The 18,988-nt window shown below is 37.9% G+C and overlaps 1 protein-coding gene across 5 annotated transcripts in view; it reads left to right on the top strand.

Annotated features, from left to right (window-relative positions):
- The window catches only part of LARP4B (La ribonucleoprotein 4B), an 84,802-nt gene that overhangs the window by 17,005 nt on the left and 48,809 nt on the right, over positions 1-18,988 (top strand). For all 5 annotated transcript variants that reach the window (XM_067030171.1, XM_059056510.2, XM_067030169.1 and 2 more), the window contains 2 exons: positions 9,776-9,910; positions 10,531-10,590. In XM_067030171.1, coding sequence (XP_066886272.1) covers positions 9,830-9,910; positions 10,531-10,590 — 141 coding nt within the window. In that variant the 5' untranslated portion in view covers positions 9,776-9,829. Of the gene's footprint in view, positions 1-9,775; positions 9,911-10,530; positions 10,591-18,988 lie in introns of those variants that run through there.

Below are 18,988 nucleotides of genomic sequence, written 5' to 3'. Positions count from 1 at the left end.
TGTTTACTTATCTAGTTGAATATTTATTTACTGTTTTTTTGTAAAATGATTCCAGTTGTAAGGCTGGAGTTCTTAGAACATATGTCTGTGTGATAGCATCGTGTATCGTCCATCTCCTCTGCTTGTGCTGTGTTCCTTAACTCATTGCTCTTGATCACACACGGTTATTAGGCGTTAGAATTCTGAGACCTTATGTGGCTGCAAATGCAGAAAGAGTATTTGGACAACAGGATAGTAAAACCATATGTATTTGAGTATTACTGACAAAATGAAGCTCTTTGGGGTAAATTATAGCATATCACTGGTGGGATATATTTTCCTGTTGTGTCCTATAAATACTAAGAAGAAGCATATGGATACCTTTGAGAAACTAAGGATGGTAAGGGGGAGGCACACATATGATCACTGCTATAAAGAGCAGAGAGGCTGTGGTGCGTGAGGAAGGGAATGAGAAGGGGAATCTAAGGTTGCCTTCAGGAAGGAGGGAGGAGCATTCCAGTCCAGGAGAACAGAATGCAAAGAAAGGTCTGGAAGTGTTCAAGGGTTCAGTGAGTACAGAGTGTGGGGGGGAAGTCTGTCCAGACTTCCGGACTTCAGAATGTTTTTAGATTCAGAAAAGAGGCTTTGTATTTGGCACCCATATAGTAGAGAGTTGTCTTATGTGAAATGTGTACCCTTTAAGGTCAACTCATAAAGCAAAAATTGTCTATACCCTTGAAAATTCCCCAGGAAGGTGCCATGTATCATCTCTCCACACTTTACTTTTTATTCTGACATTGAATCAGATCACTTTTTGTTGTAAAGAAAGATGAAGTATTTGGCTTATATTTAGGCACCATGTTTTTTTCTTTTTTTTTAAACTGCTTATTTTAAGTGCCAAAATCATAATCTGCACATTGGTAGAAAATGAATATTACCATAAAAGGAAAGAAGGAACGAAGAGCAGCTAAGGAAACTATAGGTACATCTGAGGCCCCGTCACAGTGGGGCGTGTGCCCGTTAGCGTGGACTGACAGGGTGAGCTGCCTGCACAGGTGCCTGTGATCCAGCTCACTGGACCTGCTAGCCTTGTGGCCTTGACTGCGTGTCCTCTGAACTCAGTTTCCCAGTCTGCTAGGTGGGCGTGAGACCTAACAGAATTAAGGTTAATTTAGTACCATGTAAAGCACTTAGAATAATCGTTGCACAACAGAGATCCAGATGCTGATTCTAATCTAGAGACAAATCATCCATGTTTCCACGTTACCTTTTTGTACTAAGGAAAAGAATTTCATGCTGTTTTAGGAGAATATCTTTTTTTTTTTTTTGGGCTGCGTTGGGCCTTTGTTGCTCTGCACGGGCTTTCTTTAGTTGAAGCAAGCCGGGGCTACTCTTCACTGTGACGCACGGGCTTCTGATTACAGTGGCTTCTTTGTTGCTGAGCACAGGCTCTAGGCACACGGGCTTCAGCAGTTGCAGCACGTGGGCTCAGTAGTTGTGGCTCGTGGGCTCTAGAGCGCAGGGTCAGTAGTTGTGGTGCACGGGCTTAGTTGCTCTGGGACATGTGCAATCTTCCCAGACCAGGGATTGAACCCATGTCCCCTGCATTGGCAGGAGGATTCTTAACCACTGCACCATCAGGGAAGTCCCGAGAATGATATCTTTATTTTGACTGTTGTAGAAGTTATCAAATTCTCTGTCCTTATTATTTGAAAACCCATTGAAGTGCGCCAGGCATGTGTTTGAAAATAAGGCTCTTAACCTCTAATTGTTTACTATTTGGGTTGTTTCTACTTTTTGGCTATTATAAATAATGTTGCTATGAATATTTATGTACAAGTGGTGGGGAAATGTTTTCAGTTCTCTTGGGTGTATACCTAGGGATGCAATTGCTGAGTCATAATGGTAACTCTTTGTTGAACATTTTGAAGCTGCTTACCAAGTGGCTGTGCCCTTTTAAATTCCCACCAGCAATGTATGAAGATTCTCATTTCTGCACATCCTTGTCAGCGCTTATTATTATTTGTCATTTTGATTATAGCCATCCCAGTGATTGTGGAGTGGTATCTCATGTTTCAATTTGCATTTCCCTAATGATTAGTGATGTTAAGCATCTTTTCACCTGCTTATTGGCCATTTGTATATCTTCTTTGGGGAAATGTCAGTTTAGACTCTTGGCCCATTTTTAACATATTGTGTCTTAGTTTGGGGAATTCTTTATTCTAGATATGTGTCCCTTATGAGATATATAATTTGCAAATATTTTCTCCCATTCTCCATATTATCTTTTCACTTTCTTGATGGTGTGCTTTGAAGCACAGAAGTTTTAAATTTTGATGAAGACCAGTTTATTTTTCTTTTGTTGTTTCTGCTTTTGGTGTCCCAGCAAAGAGGCCATTGCCTAGTCCATGCTCATGAAGCTTCACTCTATTTTCTTCTGAGTTTTATAGTTTTAACTCTTATAGGCAAGTGTTTGCTTCATTTTGAGTTAATTTTTATATAGAGAGTAAGTTTAGGGGTCCAGCTCCATTCTTTTGCAGGTGGACAGTCAGTTGTCCCAGAATCATTTGTTGAAAGGAGTATTTTTTTCCCCATTGAATGGTCTTGGCACTCTTTTGAAACTCAGTTGCCCGTAAATATAGGGGTTTATTTCTGGATTCTTAATTCTGTTCCACTGATCTGTATGTCTGTCTTTTGGCCAGCACCACACTGTTTTGATTTTTATAGCTTTGTAGTAACTTTTGAAATCAGGAAGTATCAGTCTTCCAACTTTGTTCTTTTTTAATTTATGTGGTTGTACCGGGTCTTAGTTGCAGCAGGTCAGGCTCCTCAGTTGCAGCTTGTGGGCTTCTTAGCTGCAGCTCGCTGGCTCCTTAGTTGCAGCATGGGAACTCTCAGTTTCAGTGTGCATGTGGGATCTAGTTCCCTGACCAGGGATGGAGCCCAGGCCCCTACATTGGGAGCACAGAGTCTCAACCACTGTGCCACCAGGGAAGTCCCTCCAACTTTGTTCTTTCCGAGATTGTTTTGGCTATTGTGCATCCCTCGCATTTCCGTAGGAATTTTGGGAGCAGTTCATCAGTTTCTGCAAAAAAGGCAGGTGGGATTTTGATGGAGATTGCATTGACTCTGTGGATTGATTTGGGGAGTGTTGGCCATAAGAGTAGCATGTCATCCTATCCGTGAACACCAGATACTTGTCCGTGAGAACTAGTTACGTCTTTTATCAGTGGTTCTCAAACCTTGTGGGCTCAGGACCTCATTACACTTTTAAACATTGAAGGTCCCTAAGAGCTTTTGTTTATATGACTTATTTCTATCTATATTTATATTAAAAATTAAGACTTTGAAATTTTAAAAATGTATTTTTCTTTAAAACTAGCAAACCCCTTGCATGTAATATAAATAACATTGCCTGTGAAAAAAACAGCAGTCTTTTCCAAAAACAAAAAATAATTTAATGAGGAAAGTGGCATCATTTTATGTTTTTGTGAATCTCTTTAATGTCTGATTTAATAGAATCTCGGCTGTAATCTCATCTGCTTCTGCATCGCTGTTAGTGATGTGTTACTTTGGTTGAAGTGTAAGAGGGAAAACCTGGCCTCACACAAATATGTGGTTGGGAAGGTGAGTTTTTAATAGTCTTTTCATGTAACCTTGAACTTTGATCTTAAACCAGAACTCCACTGAGCTTCTGTGAGGAGAGAATGAGGGTGAAAAAGACATAATGTGTCAGTATTCGTTTCAACCTCATGGCCCCAGAAGGGGCCTTTGGGACCCCTGATGGAGCCCAGACCACACTTCGAGACCCCCTGTCTCAGAGAACAAGACTGATAGTATAATTTCATGAGAAAATGTTGTGATAACTGAATGACAGTTTTATTACCCATATTGACAGACAGCTGGGTCAGTACCTGCTCTTTCTGCAGGAGAGACTTTTCTCCACCCTAAAGGATTAGGTGGGTGGTTGGAATCAGCCAGCCGGTGAGTTTTATTAAGTATGTGTGATATATAAATAGTAAGTTATTCCAAAAAGTGAGCCTACAGGAATGAAACAAAGTGGAACATGATCCTTGAGTTTTAATCTTAATCACACATTGTTAGTCATCTGGTGTCCTTCCTTCCAGTTTCATTTGTTTCATTTTTAAATATTCACAAAGCGCTGTGAATTTTAAAAACATAGTTGTAATTATACTGTCCACAGTTTTATACCCTGCTTTTTTTACTTTGTGTAATATTTGTGAATATTTTTAAATACTTGTATGTAATATTTTGCTTTATGTTTTGCTTTTTTGTAGTTTTTATTTCCCCTTTTTTAACTAAAGCTTCCATGAACATTGTTTATAAAATGGCTTACATATTTTTGAATTGTTTCATTAGTACAGATTTTAAATAGAAGTAAGTATGGGAAGTTTTGGATGTCTATTTATACTATATCCTACTTAGAGTTTTCTTTTTGGTTTTTATTATGGAAGTTTTAACCACACAAGTGGGGAGGACATTATAGCAATCCTCCACATACTGTACCCATCATCTAGTTTCAGCTACCATTAACTTGCTACATTCTTGTATTTCTGTTTCTTCTCTTTCCTTAAACTTATAAAAAAGTTATTAGCATATTTCAAAGCAAATTCCAGATGTGTAATTTCATCTGTAGTCTTTTAGTTTATGTCTTTTAAAAATAAGACATTTAAGAGTAAACAGCCACAGCACCTTCATTGCACTCAACAAAATTAATAATCACCTTTTATCAGCTAGGCACCGTTGACTTATTCCTGTGAAAAATGTCATTTTAACTTAATTTATTCAAATCTGGATCCAGATACAGTTCTCACATTACATAAGGTTATTTTGGTTAAAGCTTTTGTATTTTGTAGCAATAAAAGTCTCCCTTTTTTAAAATGTTGTAGATTTGCTGTAGAAATGAGGGCATCTGTCTGTAGTATGCCCCACATTTTGGGTTTAGCTAGTGGCTTTGTGTGGTGTTATTTAACACATAGTGTTCCCAGAATTTCCTTGAAATTGGGAGTTGGATGTAGAGGTTTGATTGAATACAGGTTTTTGTTTTTGTTTTTGTTTTTTGGCAAGAATACTTCATAGATGTGATACTCTTCGTCCCATTAAGAGTGTGATACCTAGTTGTTTGCACGTTAGTGATAAGATTGAAAAGTAGCTTCAGTCCCTCTCTGCCAATCATTATAAGTTCCCCATCAGCTCTTCCCCTAGTTTTAGCAGACATCAACCATCATTTCATTAGATGTTGCAACATTTTGATTTTCTAATTCTGTTATTCACTATCAGTTTTTAATTGTGTTTCCTGTATAGTGAACAGTGTGCCCTGATCTTTGGTTTTGCTGAAATAGTCATCCAGGAAAGGCAGGCTGATGCTTGTTTCCTAGAGTAATCTTCAGAAAAAAAAAGTTGGTATCATAACAACCTCCAGAAGTGACTAGTATAGTGGTGGCATTTGAACTGTTGTGGATTTTTGTATGTTTGTTTCCATTCTTTCTTTGTGCCCCTCACATTCTCTGTCTTTGGCCATCTGGAGCCCCTCCCTTCCTTTCCTGTTGCTCCTGTGATGTGACCACAGGAGTCTTGGAGCACTTCCTTGCTGTCATGATAAGGTGTCCCACGTTCATCTCAAATTGAGCAACGTTCTGCAAAAGTGTGGCTGAATGAGGAGGCAAGACTGAGGGGCTGTCACTGGTTGGAGAGACTAGAGAGAAGTGACAGCTCAGTGCCGTGTGGGATCCTAGAGTGGGTTCTGGTGTAGAAGGAGGATACTAGTAGAAAAACTACTGAAAGCCAAAGAAAAATCTATACAATTGACCCTTGAACAACACAGGAGTTAGGGGCGCTGACTCCCATGCAGTCGAAAACCAGTATGTAACTTGACATGCAGCCCTCCATATCCACAGTTTTGTACCCTGGTATCCTTGGTTCTACATTTTGGATTCAACCAACCACAGATCCAGATCGTGTAGTCCTCTAGTATGTTTTATTGAAAAAAGTCTGCATATAAGTGGACCCACACACCTCAACCCCCGTGGTTCAAGGGCCAACTGTAGTTTTAAAAGTACATTTACAATAAATAAAAAAAGATTATGTAGATCTTACCTAGCTTATTTGATTTTATGTTTGTATTTCCTTTTATGCTAAAAATGAATACTTAACATAATTCTTATTTACCTTATCATATTACAGTGTGTATATAATATGTAAAATAGTTTCAAAATAATACCAACATTTACCCCAAAGAACAAGCCTACTGAGTGCATTTTGAGATTTCTTGGTGAATTTTTAGGATTTTGTGTGCAAATACTGTCTTTTAATATCACTTAGAATAATTCTTCTCTGCATATTTATGCCACCAACTTGATATACAGTTATGTTTATTTGAAATTGATTTATATTTTTTTAAGGATTTCTTTGAGTGTCCCAAAAGACCTAAATAAATATTTAATTATGAAACAAACATTTCGGGTATACATGAAAAGAATTGTTTAGAAACAGAACTAAGAGAACTATACTCTCCCAAGTAGTTAATGTTAGTAAAAATTTTTGACGTGGAGCTTTGACAGATGGAATTAACCAGGTCTGCTAGCATAGAGACCACTAAAGTAGGCAGGTGGGCCCTCTGATTTCATCTCTTTGTTTTTTCATGTAAAGAGAAAATGAAATCAAATCAGGAAAATGACTTCTTTTGTTCAGCTCCTTAAAGCTTTGTGAAAGCTGCCTCTGACCACTATCAGGTTGTCACATTACTAGGTCTTACGCCAGGAAATATTTCGCTTTGACAGTAGATCTATTCCCCCCTTGCCTATTTGTCTTCACAACCTAGAGACCTACCTTTATGCCAAGAAACAATAGTTTGTATAGTTGTCTTAAAATAGTTTGGGTTTCTTGAACAAGTAATGAAAAAGTTATTTTGTTATTTATTGGAACTGTTGTCAATCATACTCATATTCATCATCATATACTCTTAAGTCTTATTTCAGATTCAGATATTTGATAATAAAGTTAATTTTAATGCAAATTTTAATGCTTTGTATCTCTGTACAGCTTGCTTAATGAGGTGCATATCAGTAACTCCTTCTGTTGGCAACTTTTCCAGTTGTTGGACTTTTTTTTTCTTATTGGTTATCTATGTTTTACATATTAGTGTATATATGTCAATCCTAATCTCCCAATTCATCCCACCTCCACTCCACCACCACTCCCCGCTTTCCCCACATATATATGTTAATATACGATATTCATTTTTCTCTTTCTGACTTAGTTCTCTCTGTATGACCATGTCTAGGTCCATCCACATCTCTACAAATGACCCAGTTTTGTTCCTTTTTATGACTGAGTAATATTCCCTTGTATATATGTACCACGTGTTTTTTATTCATTCGTCTGTCGATGGGCATTTAGGTTTCTTCCATGACCTGGCTGTTGTAAATAGTGCTGCAGTTAGCATTAGGGTGCTTGTGTCTTTTTGAATTATGGGTTTATTCTGTTGGCAACTTTTCCAGTTGTTGGACTTTTTTTTTAAAAAAAAAGTGTGTCAGGTCAGTAATAAAGAGATATAGTCATGTCATGTAAAGATTACTTGTTTATAGATAGGATGCATGGGTCAGATCAGGACCACTGTTGTGTTGTATAAGCTACTGCCATGACTACCTTTTTAACCTTTTATTATACAGCATTTCAAACATACAAAAGTAGGGTCGAATCATGAACCCTCATTCTCCTCTTTTGGGAAGAACAGTTGTGAACCCCCATGTCTCTGCCCCACATCATGGTGTTTCCCCTGTAAGTATTTCAATATGCAGCTCTGAAAGGTAGGCTCACTTTTATTATTATTATCGTTAAACATAACCACAAGATCACATCTAAGAAAATACAGGAATTCTTTAATACTGTCAAATATCCCATCACTATTGCTTCCCTGATTGTCTCTGGTTTCAGTTTATTTGAATCAGATAAAGCCATATAAACAAAATAAAGCCATAGTTTGGCCAGTATGTGTATCTTGTCTCCTTTTGTGTTGAAGAAGCCAAGGCTACTTGTCCAGGAATTGTGAGCTTCGCTGAACCCCTTTGGCATTCCTCTGTGCTTGTGTTTGCTGCAAGTTTGTAATAAGATCACGTCCTGGGTTTGTTGTTTGTTTTGCAAGACTACTCCCTATCTGGTAGTGATGCTGTTTCTATTATAAGGTACATAATTTCTGACTGTCTGAAAAAATATAGGTAGTATATATAATAAAGGACTCTTGTAGTTGATTTTTTTTCTCTTTTGGGTATCATATCTTGTTTTCAACCTAACTTTTTTTCCTTTGGTAATCTTAAAAATCAAGTTAATAGTGGTAAAATGCATCTACACCCCATTCTGTGACTGTCAGTCTGGGTACCAATTTATATTTTCTGGATTTTACAATTTAACACATTGCAGATGATTACAGTTTAACATATTTGTCATTCATCCTACATTGTGGAAAACATTGATCTCTGTGAAACTGATTTAATTTGTTTCAAGCATTTCTCCCATGTTAGTAGTTTACGTTTCCAAATGTGTCTTATAGCACTTCAGTGATTTTGTGCTTTTGTGGTTGATGATATTATACATTTGACAATAGGACGAGATCACCTTTGACCATCAGACTATTTCATTATCACGGGTTTTGAGAATTTATCATAAGCAGGTTATTGAAAATAAGGAGTGCCATAATAGAAATTAAAAACCTACATGGTTACCTGGTGAGACAAGAACAGTTAGCTTTTAAATTTCTTTATCTGTCACTTGGATACTATGTGTTTTCAGAAGCAGCCTGAAAAATCTGGGTTAAATCAACTTCTTTATCTTGTGAAGCAATGTAGTTTACAGTGAAAAGAGGGAACGCCTGAAGCCACACCTGGATGTCTGAGAATCCTGGTTCTGATACTCATAATATGAAATCATGAAAACTATTATCCCTTCTGAGCCAGAGTTAACTCATAAGCCATTTGGGAAAATCAAATGAGATACTGTATGTGAAGTTCATTGTCCAGCTTCTGAGCTGAGTGAATGCTTTGCAGAGGCTGCTTTGCATACTTGTGCCCTGTTTAGACTGTTTTTGGTTTCTTTGGATCAGAATTGTGAAGGGATGGATTCCTTTTAAATGAATTATTGTTTATTTCTCCTGACAGCTGTTTTCCTGGAACAGAATGAAATTAATGGGGCTGGCCAAAAACCATGTGTGTGTGTGTGTGTGTGTGTGTGTGTATATATTTTGGATTCATCAATCCCAAATTGGAGTTCTATTAATTTTGTAGTTTTCTGTTTTTAAAAAATAACTTTCTGAACATGAGTGGGTTTGGATATGTTAGCATTTAGTTTCTAAGTCTTAGGATATTATCATGGTTACCAAGTTAGTGTGAAGAAGAAACTTATTAAAAAACAAGTTTTGGGCTTTCCTGGTGGTGCAGTGGTTGGGAGTCCGCCCGCCGATGCAGGGGACACGTGTTCGTGCCCTGGTCCGGGAAGATCCCACATGCCACGGAGCTGCTGGGCCCGTGAGCCATGGCCGCTGAGCCTGCGCATCCGGAGCCTGTGCTCCGCAACAGGAGAGGCCACAACAGTGAGAGGCCCGCCTAGCACAAAATAAATAAATAAATAAATAACAAGTTTTATTTCTTGGATGCATAAGGTGGAAATTATGGGCAAATTTCTTTAAACTACTTGAAGATTTTTAAACTGCTTAGTAATATCATTTTAGAATTAATTACGCTCTGCACCTCAAGTTACCAATTTACTGTCTGTTGTTTTACAGCATCCTACGGCTAGCATTAAACTTCTCCCAGTGGAGCCACAAAGTAAACAGCTCATGACTTCTGATCAGGACGCTAAGGTCGTGGCTGAACCTCAGGGCCAGCGAGTCCAGGAAGGCAAAGACAGCGCTCATCTGGTGAGTGGGCGTCCAAGGCCAGCATTGGCCTGGTGTACCTCTCTTTTCCTCTGATAACAGATCCTACAGTACACTCGCATATCTATGCTGAATTATAGGTGTTATATTCTGAGTAAACTTAGGGGTTGCTTAGTAGAGGAAATTAGAGGTTTCAGAGTGATAGAGAAAAATAGCTCTGTATACTTAAAGCTTTGGATTTAAAATCACCAAGAAAAATGCAGTGATTTGTAAATAGTTTAATAACTTTATTGTCATTGTAATGGTATTTATTTAAAGAGTTAATTAGAATTATGTAAGTTTTTAATTTTGAGTGCATTTGTTTATTGTAAGATTTTATCATGTCAAGCAGTAATATTTAAAGTTTCTAAATGACATTGGGAAAAGTAGGTTTTCTTAATTTTCCCTGTGGACTGACAAGGAATTTTATTTACAGTGTTCAGTCAAAATTTCAAAATATTTTAAATTTCAAGGCTCCTACATCATTTTGAATATCTCGTAATTTCTTTGTCATGTAAAAATTTGCTTTTCTCAGTGGGTTTTGTTTTGCTAAATTACTATGGTTTGAAAATATGTTTCTTTACACTGTTGTGATGGTGTGTTTGGTGTTTTCGATTTTACAGATGAATGGTCCCATATCTCAAACCACTTCTCAGACAAACTCCATCCCAGCTTTGAGTCAGGTAATTCAGTTCAGAGATTAATCACAGCTGAGGCTCACAGATATTGCCTTACAACAAATATTAATTGTAAAAAAATTAGAAAATGTCAGTGTTCCCAAAAAGAGAGTGGGGGGAACCACCACCTGGGTACACTATACATCAGTACTGTATATCCTTTTCTGGCTTGTGTGTGTGTGTGTATGTGTATAGTTCTACAGACAACAGTGTGCCATGTGTATTAATTTAATTTCATGTATTCCTCACAAGTGTTTTTAATGGTTCACTGATCATCTATTATATGTGTATGATTAACTTTACATTTTAATAGCCTGTGTTCCTTAAAGCACAAAAGTGATAGTAAGCTTTTACTAAGAAAATTGATTTCACATTTTAGCTGTGATTAATGAAAGAATAAGGAAATAGAGATCCACTGGTTTTTAAATCCTGCTTTACACCGTTTGCACCGTTTGCATTTGCGTATGTCAGGTGCATTTGGAGTCAGGCGCATTTAGCTTGGCAGTCCTCTAAGTGGTCTCATAAATCCTACAAAATTTTAAAAGTGAGTCATTTTTTAAAAGTAAAAGTAAATTTTTAAAAGTAATCTTACTCAATTTATAGTCAACCTTATCTACACCCCGAAAATATAATAAGCAGCTCATATAGAAATTAAAGGCGGGGATTGGATTTTTGATCTTTTTTTAAAAAATAAATAAATTTATTTATTTATCTATCTATTTATTTATTTTTGGCTGCATTGGGTCTTCATTGCTGCGTGCAGGCTTTCTCTGGTTGTGGTGGGCGGGGGCTACTCTTCGTTGCGGTGAGCGGGCTTCTCACTGTGGTGGCTTCTCTTGTTGTGGAGCACGGGCTCCAGGCACGTGGGCTTCAGTAGTTGTGGCATGTGGGCTCAGTAGTTGTGGCTCATGGGCTCTAGAGCACAGGCTCAGTAGTTGTGGTACATGGGCTTAGTTGCTCTGCGGCATGTGAGATCTTCCCGGACCAGGACTCAAACCCGTGTCCCCTGCATTGGCAGGCAGATTCTTAACCACTGTGCCACCAGGGAAGTCCCTGTTGATCTATTTTTAGTAAGGCAGAATTTTAAAAAATGAGGGACCACCTCCAAACTACTTTGTTTCATTGTTGTTATTTTATTATGTATGTAGGATTTTTTTGCATATTGTACTTTACATTGATTTTTTTAAGTGAATTTTATAGTATTTTAAGTACTTCAAAATCCAAATATAAGACTTATACAGAAATCATTGATGGATTAAAATAATTGTTTTCAGATCAAATCTCCCTCTTCCTCTTGGTTGATTTGTGGTCCAGTATAATATTCAGATGTCTTTAAAACATTTCAGGGCATAAAACTAGATATTTGGATTCTATGGGTGGGTTTTGGTTTGGTGTTTCTTTGCTTGCTTTTTAAAATTACTTTGTGGAAAACAACTGAGAAAGCCTTGTGTGGAAAAGAAGTGTAACACTTTAGCCAGAATTCAGTATTTCATCTCTATGGCGAAATAATTTGCAACTAATACTGCCTACACTTGCTTTGTCATTTTAAAGGGTCAAGGTACTACAATCGAATATTATATGACTAGTTCTTGATGCAGTCCTGCAGCCCAGCACCCCTGGAGTCTCTTGGGCAGAACACATCTCTGACACCTAGTATTGTAAATTGTGCATATACTGTTTATCAGTTTTTCAAGTTACTGCACACTTTAGGTTTTCATAGGATCATTAAATACTAGAGCTGGAAGGGACCATAAGAGACCATCTGGGCTCACAACGTGTGTGTTCTGTAAAACTTTAAAACAGACTTGGGGGCTTCCCTGGTGGCGCAGTGGTTGAGAATCCGCCTGCCGATGCAGGAGACACGGGTTCGTGCCCTGGTCCGGGAAGATCCCACATGCCGCGGAGCAACTAAGCCCGTGAGCCATGGCCACTGGGCCTGCGTGTCCAGAGCCTGTGCTCTGCAACCGGAGAGGCCACAACAGTGAGAGGCCCGCGTACCACAAAAAAAACAGACTTGGATTTTATAGAAAATAAAAGTCTTGTTAAAGAGTATATACATTTTTATGAAGTTGTAATCAATATATATATATATATATTTCACCTCATGCTTTCCCCCATAGCAGATTTCATCTATATATCCCCTTGTACTTGCCCTGTAGTATTTTCTTTATGTTGATTTGACGTCACTTCTTTAGCTGTTGGGTTTTTGGGTACATTTATTTAACTTGTTTCTCTTTTTCCTGCTATTATAAATGGCATTGCTTTGAACATTTTTCTAACGGGCGTTATCATGGTGCACCTAAGTGTATGGATGGCATAGTTGGTGTGGTGGCTCTGAGTGCTGATCCTCAGTGGTCTGCAGTTGTATGATTGGAAGGTGAATGTGCTTAGCAGTCTAATTTAGGAACCATTCTCTTTAAGGTTTAGTGTTCCCCCCAAAGTTGGATTCAGTGTAAATAGGTGGAGAATGGCCATAGTGATCCCAAAATAAATGTCTGGATAATTCAGGAGCAGGTTTGCATTTATCCATTTGTAATATCAATTGTTTATTATACAGCTCCCTGCTCCCTCCCCCCATAAAATAGTATGCTTATTGAGTAGTAACTATTTACAAGTTTAGCCAATCAGTGAGTGCCAAAAAGTGATCTTAGCTAGGGGAAACAGACCCAGAGAGGCTTAAGTAACTTCCCCAAGATTGCTCAGCTGCCCAGGATTTGAACCTAGGCAGCCTGGCTTCAGAGCCAACTCGAGAAGAGAACTTCCTCTTTGGCATCTGTTATTTCCTTTAGAAAGAGAAACAACAAGTAGGAGGTAATACCAGAGACAAAACCTAGCTCTTGTCAGCCATTTGGGAACTATCTGCATTGGCTCTAAGTGGTTGAAATTAATTTGGGATAGAGCTAGAGGATTTTAGGTGGGGAATAGCATGACTTATATTTTAAGAAGATTATTTTGACCTTATTATATTAATAGAATGTATTGTAGTGAGCCAAGTATAGAAGCAAAGAAACCAAATTAAAAAGCTGTTAAGTAAGGTGAGAAATGATGGTGGCTTAGACTAAGAATGAATGGATTTCAGATTTACTCTGGAGGTGGATTCAATGGCACCATTTATGGATTGGATTTAGGGGTTAGGGTGAGGGAAAAGTAAATCAAGGATAGTTGAGCAACTTAATGGATGGTGGTTTCATTTATTTTGAGATGGAAGAAACTGGAGAAGGAAAGCTTTGTGGAGGGAAAATCCACCTGGTATAAATTTAAGTGAGCAGTGAAGTGGGTCATCAGTGCCAGTTGGACCTGATTAGAGAGGTTAGGGCCTGAGATGTAAATCTGGAATAAACAAATAGATTTTTTATTATACAGAAAAGAATATTAAAGCTACTATTGTTTATGTGGATTAGGTAACTGAGTTACCTAAAATTAAAAATTACAATTAAAAAGCAACTGAGCTGCCATTTAGAATCAAATCAACTCTAATACTTTTTTTTCCTTCTGTAATGTTTTTGCCCATCTTAGAAGTTTTATGTCCTTCAAGGGCATTCTCAGTTATAACTGTTAGCTTCACTGATTCATCTTTTTCATAGTCACCTGTATTACTTCCTTATATGTATATTTGATTAAAATTTATTTAATGAATTATGTTCTGTGTTATTTTTTAAATGTTTCAAATGTGTATGCTTTGTCCTGGGAGTTTTAAGACCCATTCAGGCAGGAACTATGTAATGTAGCTCGTTGATAGTTCTCTGCAAGTCATACTTTGTTTAAATTGAAAAGAAATTTTGTTAACATCAATATGGCATAATTGATAATTTAGTCATTCATCCTTAAATCTTACCTTTGTGTATATCATATGTATATCTTTGTGGTACCATGGGGATTACGTATAACATCCAGAAGTTATAAGTATCTAATTTAAATTGCCTACTTAATAACCTCAGTAGCATGCAGAAACTCTTCTCTTATAAAGTTGTAAACCCCCCCACCCCCATTTCTGGTGTCACAAATTATCTTATTATTATGTGCCCAATACCATAGATTTATGCTTGTTTTTTTGCATTTGCCTTTTAAATTCTTTGGCTTTTGTTTATCTGCTAATGTCCTTTCCCAGGGAATGTCCCTCCTTTAAAAATTCCAGGGAATGTCAAAAATGAAGTGAATGTCCTTCTTCTTTTTTTTTTTTTTTTTTTTGGTGGTACGTGGGCCTCTTACTGCTGTGGCCCCTCCCATCACGGAGCACAGGCTCCAGACGCGCAGGCCCAGCGGCCATGGCTCATGGGCCCAGCCGCTCTGCGGCATGCGGGTTCCTCCTGGACCGGGGCACGAACCCGCGTCCCCTGCATCGGCAGGCAGACCCTCAACCACTGTGCCACCAGGGAAGCCCATGTCCTTCATTTTTGAAGGACAGTTTTGGTGGATAAAGAATTCCCAAGTTTTTTCTTTCAGCACTTTTCCTTCCTCTTGCTGCCTTCTAGCCTGCAAGGTTTCTAATGATAAATTGGTTGATAATCTTATTGAGGATCTCTTGTACTTGATGAGCCATTTTTCTCTTGCTGCTTTTAAGTTTCTTTCTTTGTCTTTTGACAGTTTAATCGTAATGTGTCTTGGTATAGGTCTCTTTGGGTTTATCCTACTTGAAGTTTGTGGTGATTTGTAAATTCATGGATTTCATCAAATCTGGGAAATTTTTGGCCATTATTTCTTCAATTATTCTGTCCTACCCTTCCTCTCTTTTCATCCTGGGACTCCCACATGTGTCCAATAATTGTCCTGACTTCAAATTTGCTGATTCTTTCTTCTGCCTGTCCAAGTCTGTTGTTGAGCCCCTCTAGTGAAATTTTCAGTTCAGTTATTGTACTGCTCAGCTCCGAAATATTTGTTTGGTTCTTTTTTACAGTTCCTATCTCATTGTTGATATTCTCATTTTGCTCACATATTGTTTTCCTGATAAACTTTAGTTCCTTGTTCGTGTCTTTTCCTTAGCCCTTTGAGCATATTTAAGATGATTGTTTAAAGTCTTCATCTAGTAAGTCTCATGTCTTAGCTTTCTCAGGGACAGTTGATTTTGTTCCTTTGAATGAGCTGTGTTTTCCTGTTTCTTTGTATGCCTTGTGATTTTGTTGTTGTTGAAAACTGGGCATTTGATTACATTTGTAATGTGGTAACTTTGAACATCAGATTTGCTTCTTACCCAGGGTTTGCTGTTTGTTGTCACTGTTGTTGAAGGCTATAGTAGTCTCATGGTTTTGAGACTTTTCCAAGCTATTTTTGTAAAGACTGTTCCTTGTCATGTGTATTCAGTGATGTCTCTGTTCCTTTTGCTTGTGTTCAACTGATATTTTGACAGAGATTTCCTTGAATGTCGTGAGTTGAAGCAGACAGTCAGTCCAGCACTGCCCTGCCTGGCAGCCCCCTCCTGCCCCAACCCTCCCTCCAGTGAGAGGGAGTAGAGCTGCCTCTCCCAATCTTTGTAGACTGCCTTTGTGCTGGGACCAGTCCCTCACTGAGTAGCTCAACTTCCTTGGAGACTAGGGATCAGCCTGAAGTGAAAGCTGAAGGTCTTCTCAGGATGTTTTTGAGCACACATCTTGCCTGGGTGTAGCTTTCTGAATCCCCATGTACATGGCTGCTTTTGAACGTCCTATTGTACCGAACCACTCCAGGTTCTTCTAGGGGCTTTAGGTGGTTCTTGCGTGTCTCCACATGTCATCTTCTGCCCTGGCATATGTGGGTTTGTAGTCACCTTATAGCTTTTATGAGCAGTGCCTGACACTTTCCCCCGACCCTTTCTCTTTTCTTTGGCTGCACTGTGCAGTTTGCAGGATCACAGTTCCCTGACCAGGGATTGAAGCTGGGCCCCAGCAGTGAAAGCATCAAGTCCTAACCACTGGTCTGCCAGGGAAGTCCCCATTTTTCCCATTTGTGTTCTGAGTATGTGAGATAAGAGAGGCAAGTCAGTCCTTTAGGTAGCCTCCAGCTAAGACAGAACAGATGGACACACTAATTTGCAAGTAAGGTTTACCCTGCTCCCTCTGGCTCCTGGAGGGGATCTGGGACCTGGGCTGCTGCCACCCCAGACCAAGTTCACACCACACCACAAAACATTCCTGCCATGTCGAGCACAGCCTTTTCTTGATTGTTTCTTTGCTTAGTTGCTGTAAACTGTGATTGTTTTTCAGAGCTCCTACAAAGTGTGTTCAGAAACTTCTGGTTTTTTCATGATATTTCTGTGAAGGAATGAGAGCCTGGAGCTTCCTAGTTCACCAGTTTGCTTGACCTCTCATAACCTTTTTTTTTTTGGTTTTCTCAGTCCTACACTTGCATAATTCATTTTTTATGTTTATTTATTTTATTGAAGTACAGTTGATTTACAATATTGTGTTAGTTTCAGATGTATAGCAAAGTGATTCAGTTATACATATGTATGTATATATCTATATTCTTTTTTCTATCCTTTTCCATTATAGTTTATTATGAGATATTGCATATAGTTTCCTATGCTATACAGTAAAACCTGTTGTTTATCTATTTGATATATGGCAGTGTGCATCTGTTAGTCCCATACTCCCAATTTATCCTTTCCCACCTTTCCCCTTTGGTAACCATAAGTTTGTTTTCTATGTCTGTGAGTCTATTTTTGTTTTGTAAAATAAGTTCATTTGTATCATATTTTGGATCCCACATATAAATGATATATTTGTCTCTCTCTGACTTCTTCACTTAGTATGGTAATATCTAGGTCCATCCATGTTACTGCAAATGGTATTATTCCATTCTTTTTTATGGCTGAGTAGTATTCCATTATATATATGTATATGTGTATATATATATATATATATGTACCACATCTTCTTATCTGTTCATCTGTCAGTAGATATTTAGGTTGATTCCATATCTTGGCTATTGTAAATAGTGCCGCTTGGGGTGTGTGTGTCTTTTCAAATTAGAGCTTTTATCTTTTCCAGTTATATGCCCAGGAGTGAGATTACTGGATCATATGGTAACTCTATTTTTAGTTTTTTGAGAAACCTCCATACTGTTTTCCAGAGGTTGCACCAATTTACATTCCCACCAACAATGTAGGAGCGTTCCCTTTTCTCCACACCCTCTCCAGCATTTATTATTTGTAGGCTTTTTCATGATGGCCATTTTGACTGGTGTGAGGTGATACCTAATTGTAGTTTTGCATGTGCCTGTTGGCCCTCTGTATATCTTCTTTGGAGAAATGTCTATTTAGATCTTCTGCCCATTTTTTGATTAGGCTGTTTGTTTTTTTGTTACTGAGGTGTAGGAGCTGTTTCTGTATTTTGGAAATTAAGCCCTTGTCAGTTGCATCATTTGCAAATATTTTCTCCCAGTCTGTAGGTTGTGTTTTTGTTTTGTTTATGGTTTCCTTTGCTGTGCAAAAACTTTTAAGTTTGATTAGGTCCCATTTGTTTGTTTTTGCTTTTATTTCTTTTGCCTTGGGAGACCAACCTAAGAAAACGGTTATTATTGATGTCAGAGAATATTTTGCTTATGTTCTCTTCTGGGAGTTTTATGTTGTCATGTTTTACATTTAAGTCTTTAAGCCATTTTGAGTATTTTTGTGTGTGTGGTGTGAGGGAGTGTTCTACCTTCATTAATTTAGGTGTGGCTGTCCAGCTTTCCCAACACCGCTTGCTGAAGAGACCATTGTATATTCTTTCCTCCTTTGTTGAAAATTGTCCATAGGTGTGTGGATTTATTTCTGGGCTCCCTATTCCGTTACATTGATCTGTATGCCTGTTTTTGTGCCAGTAGTATGCTGTTTTGATTACTGTAGCTTTGTAGTATTGTGTGATGTCTGGAAGGGTTATGCCTACAGCTTTGTACTTTTTCCTCAGATTGCTTTGGCAATTTTGGGCTATTCATGGTTTCACATAGATTTTAGGATTATTTGTTCTAGTTCTGTGAAAAATGTCATGGGTAATTCGATAGAGATCACATTAAATCTGTAGATTGCTTTGGTTAGTATGGCCATTTTAACTATATTAATTCTTCCAGTCCAAGAGCATGGCATATCTTTCCATTTCCTTGAATCATTTTTTATTTCCTTTATCAGTGTTTTATAGTTCTGAGTGTATAAATCTTTCACCTCCTTGTTTAGGTTTATTCCTAGGTATTTTTCTTTTTCTTTTTTCTTTTTTTTTTGTATGCAGTTTTAAACGGGATTGCTTTTTTACTTTCTGTTTCTGATATTTCATTGTTAGTGTAAAGAAATGCAACAGATTTCTGTATATTAATCTTGTATCCTGCTACCTTGCTAAATTCATTGATCACTTCTAATAGTTTTTGTGTGGAGTCTTTAGGGTTTTCTATATCAAGTATCATCATCTGCATATAATGACAATTTTACCTCTTTCCTTCTGATTTAGATACTTTTTTT

This window comes from Kogia breviceps, chromosome 3 (assembly GCF_026419965.1).
Source record: "Kogia breviceps isolate mKogBre1 chromosome 3, mKogBre1 haplotype 1, whole genome shotgun sequence".
Taxonomy (NCBI): Eukaryota; Metazoa; Chordata; class Mammalia; order Artiodactyla; family Physeteridae; genus Kogia; species Kogia breviceps.
Note: the sequence above shows the minus strand (reverse complement) of the source record. Positions and strands in the feature narration are given on the sequence as shown.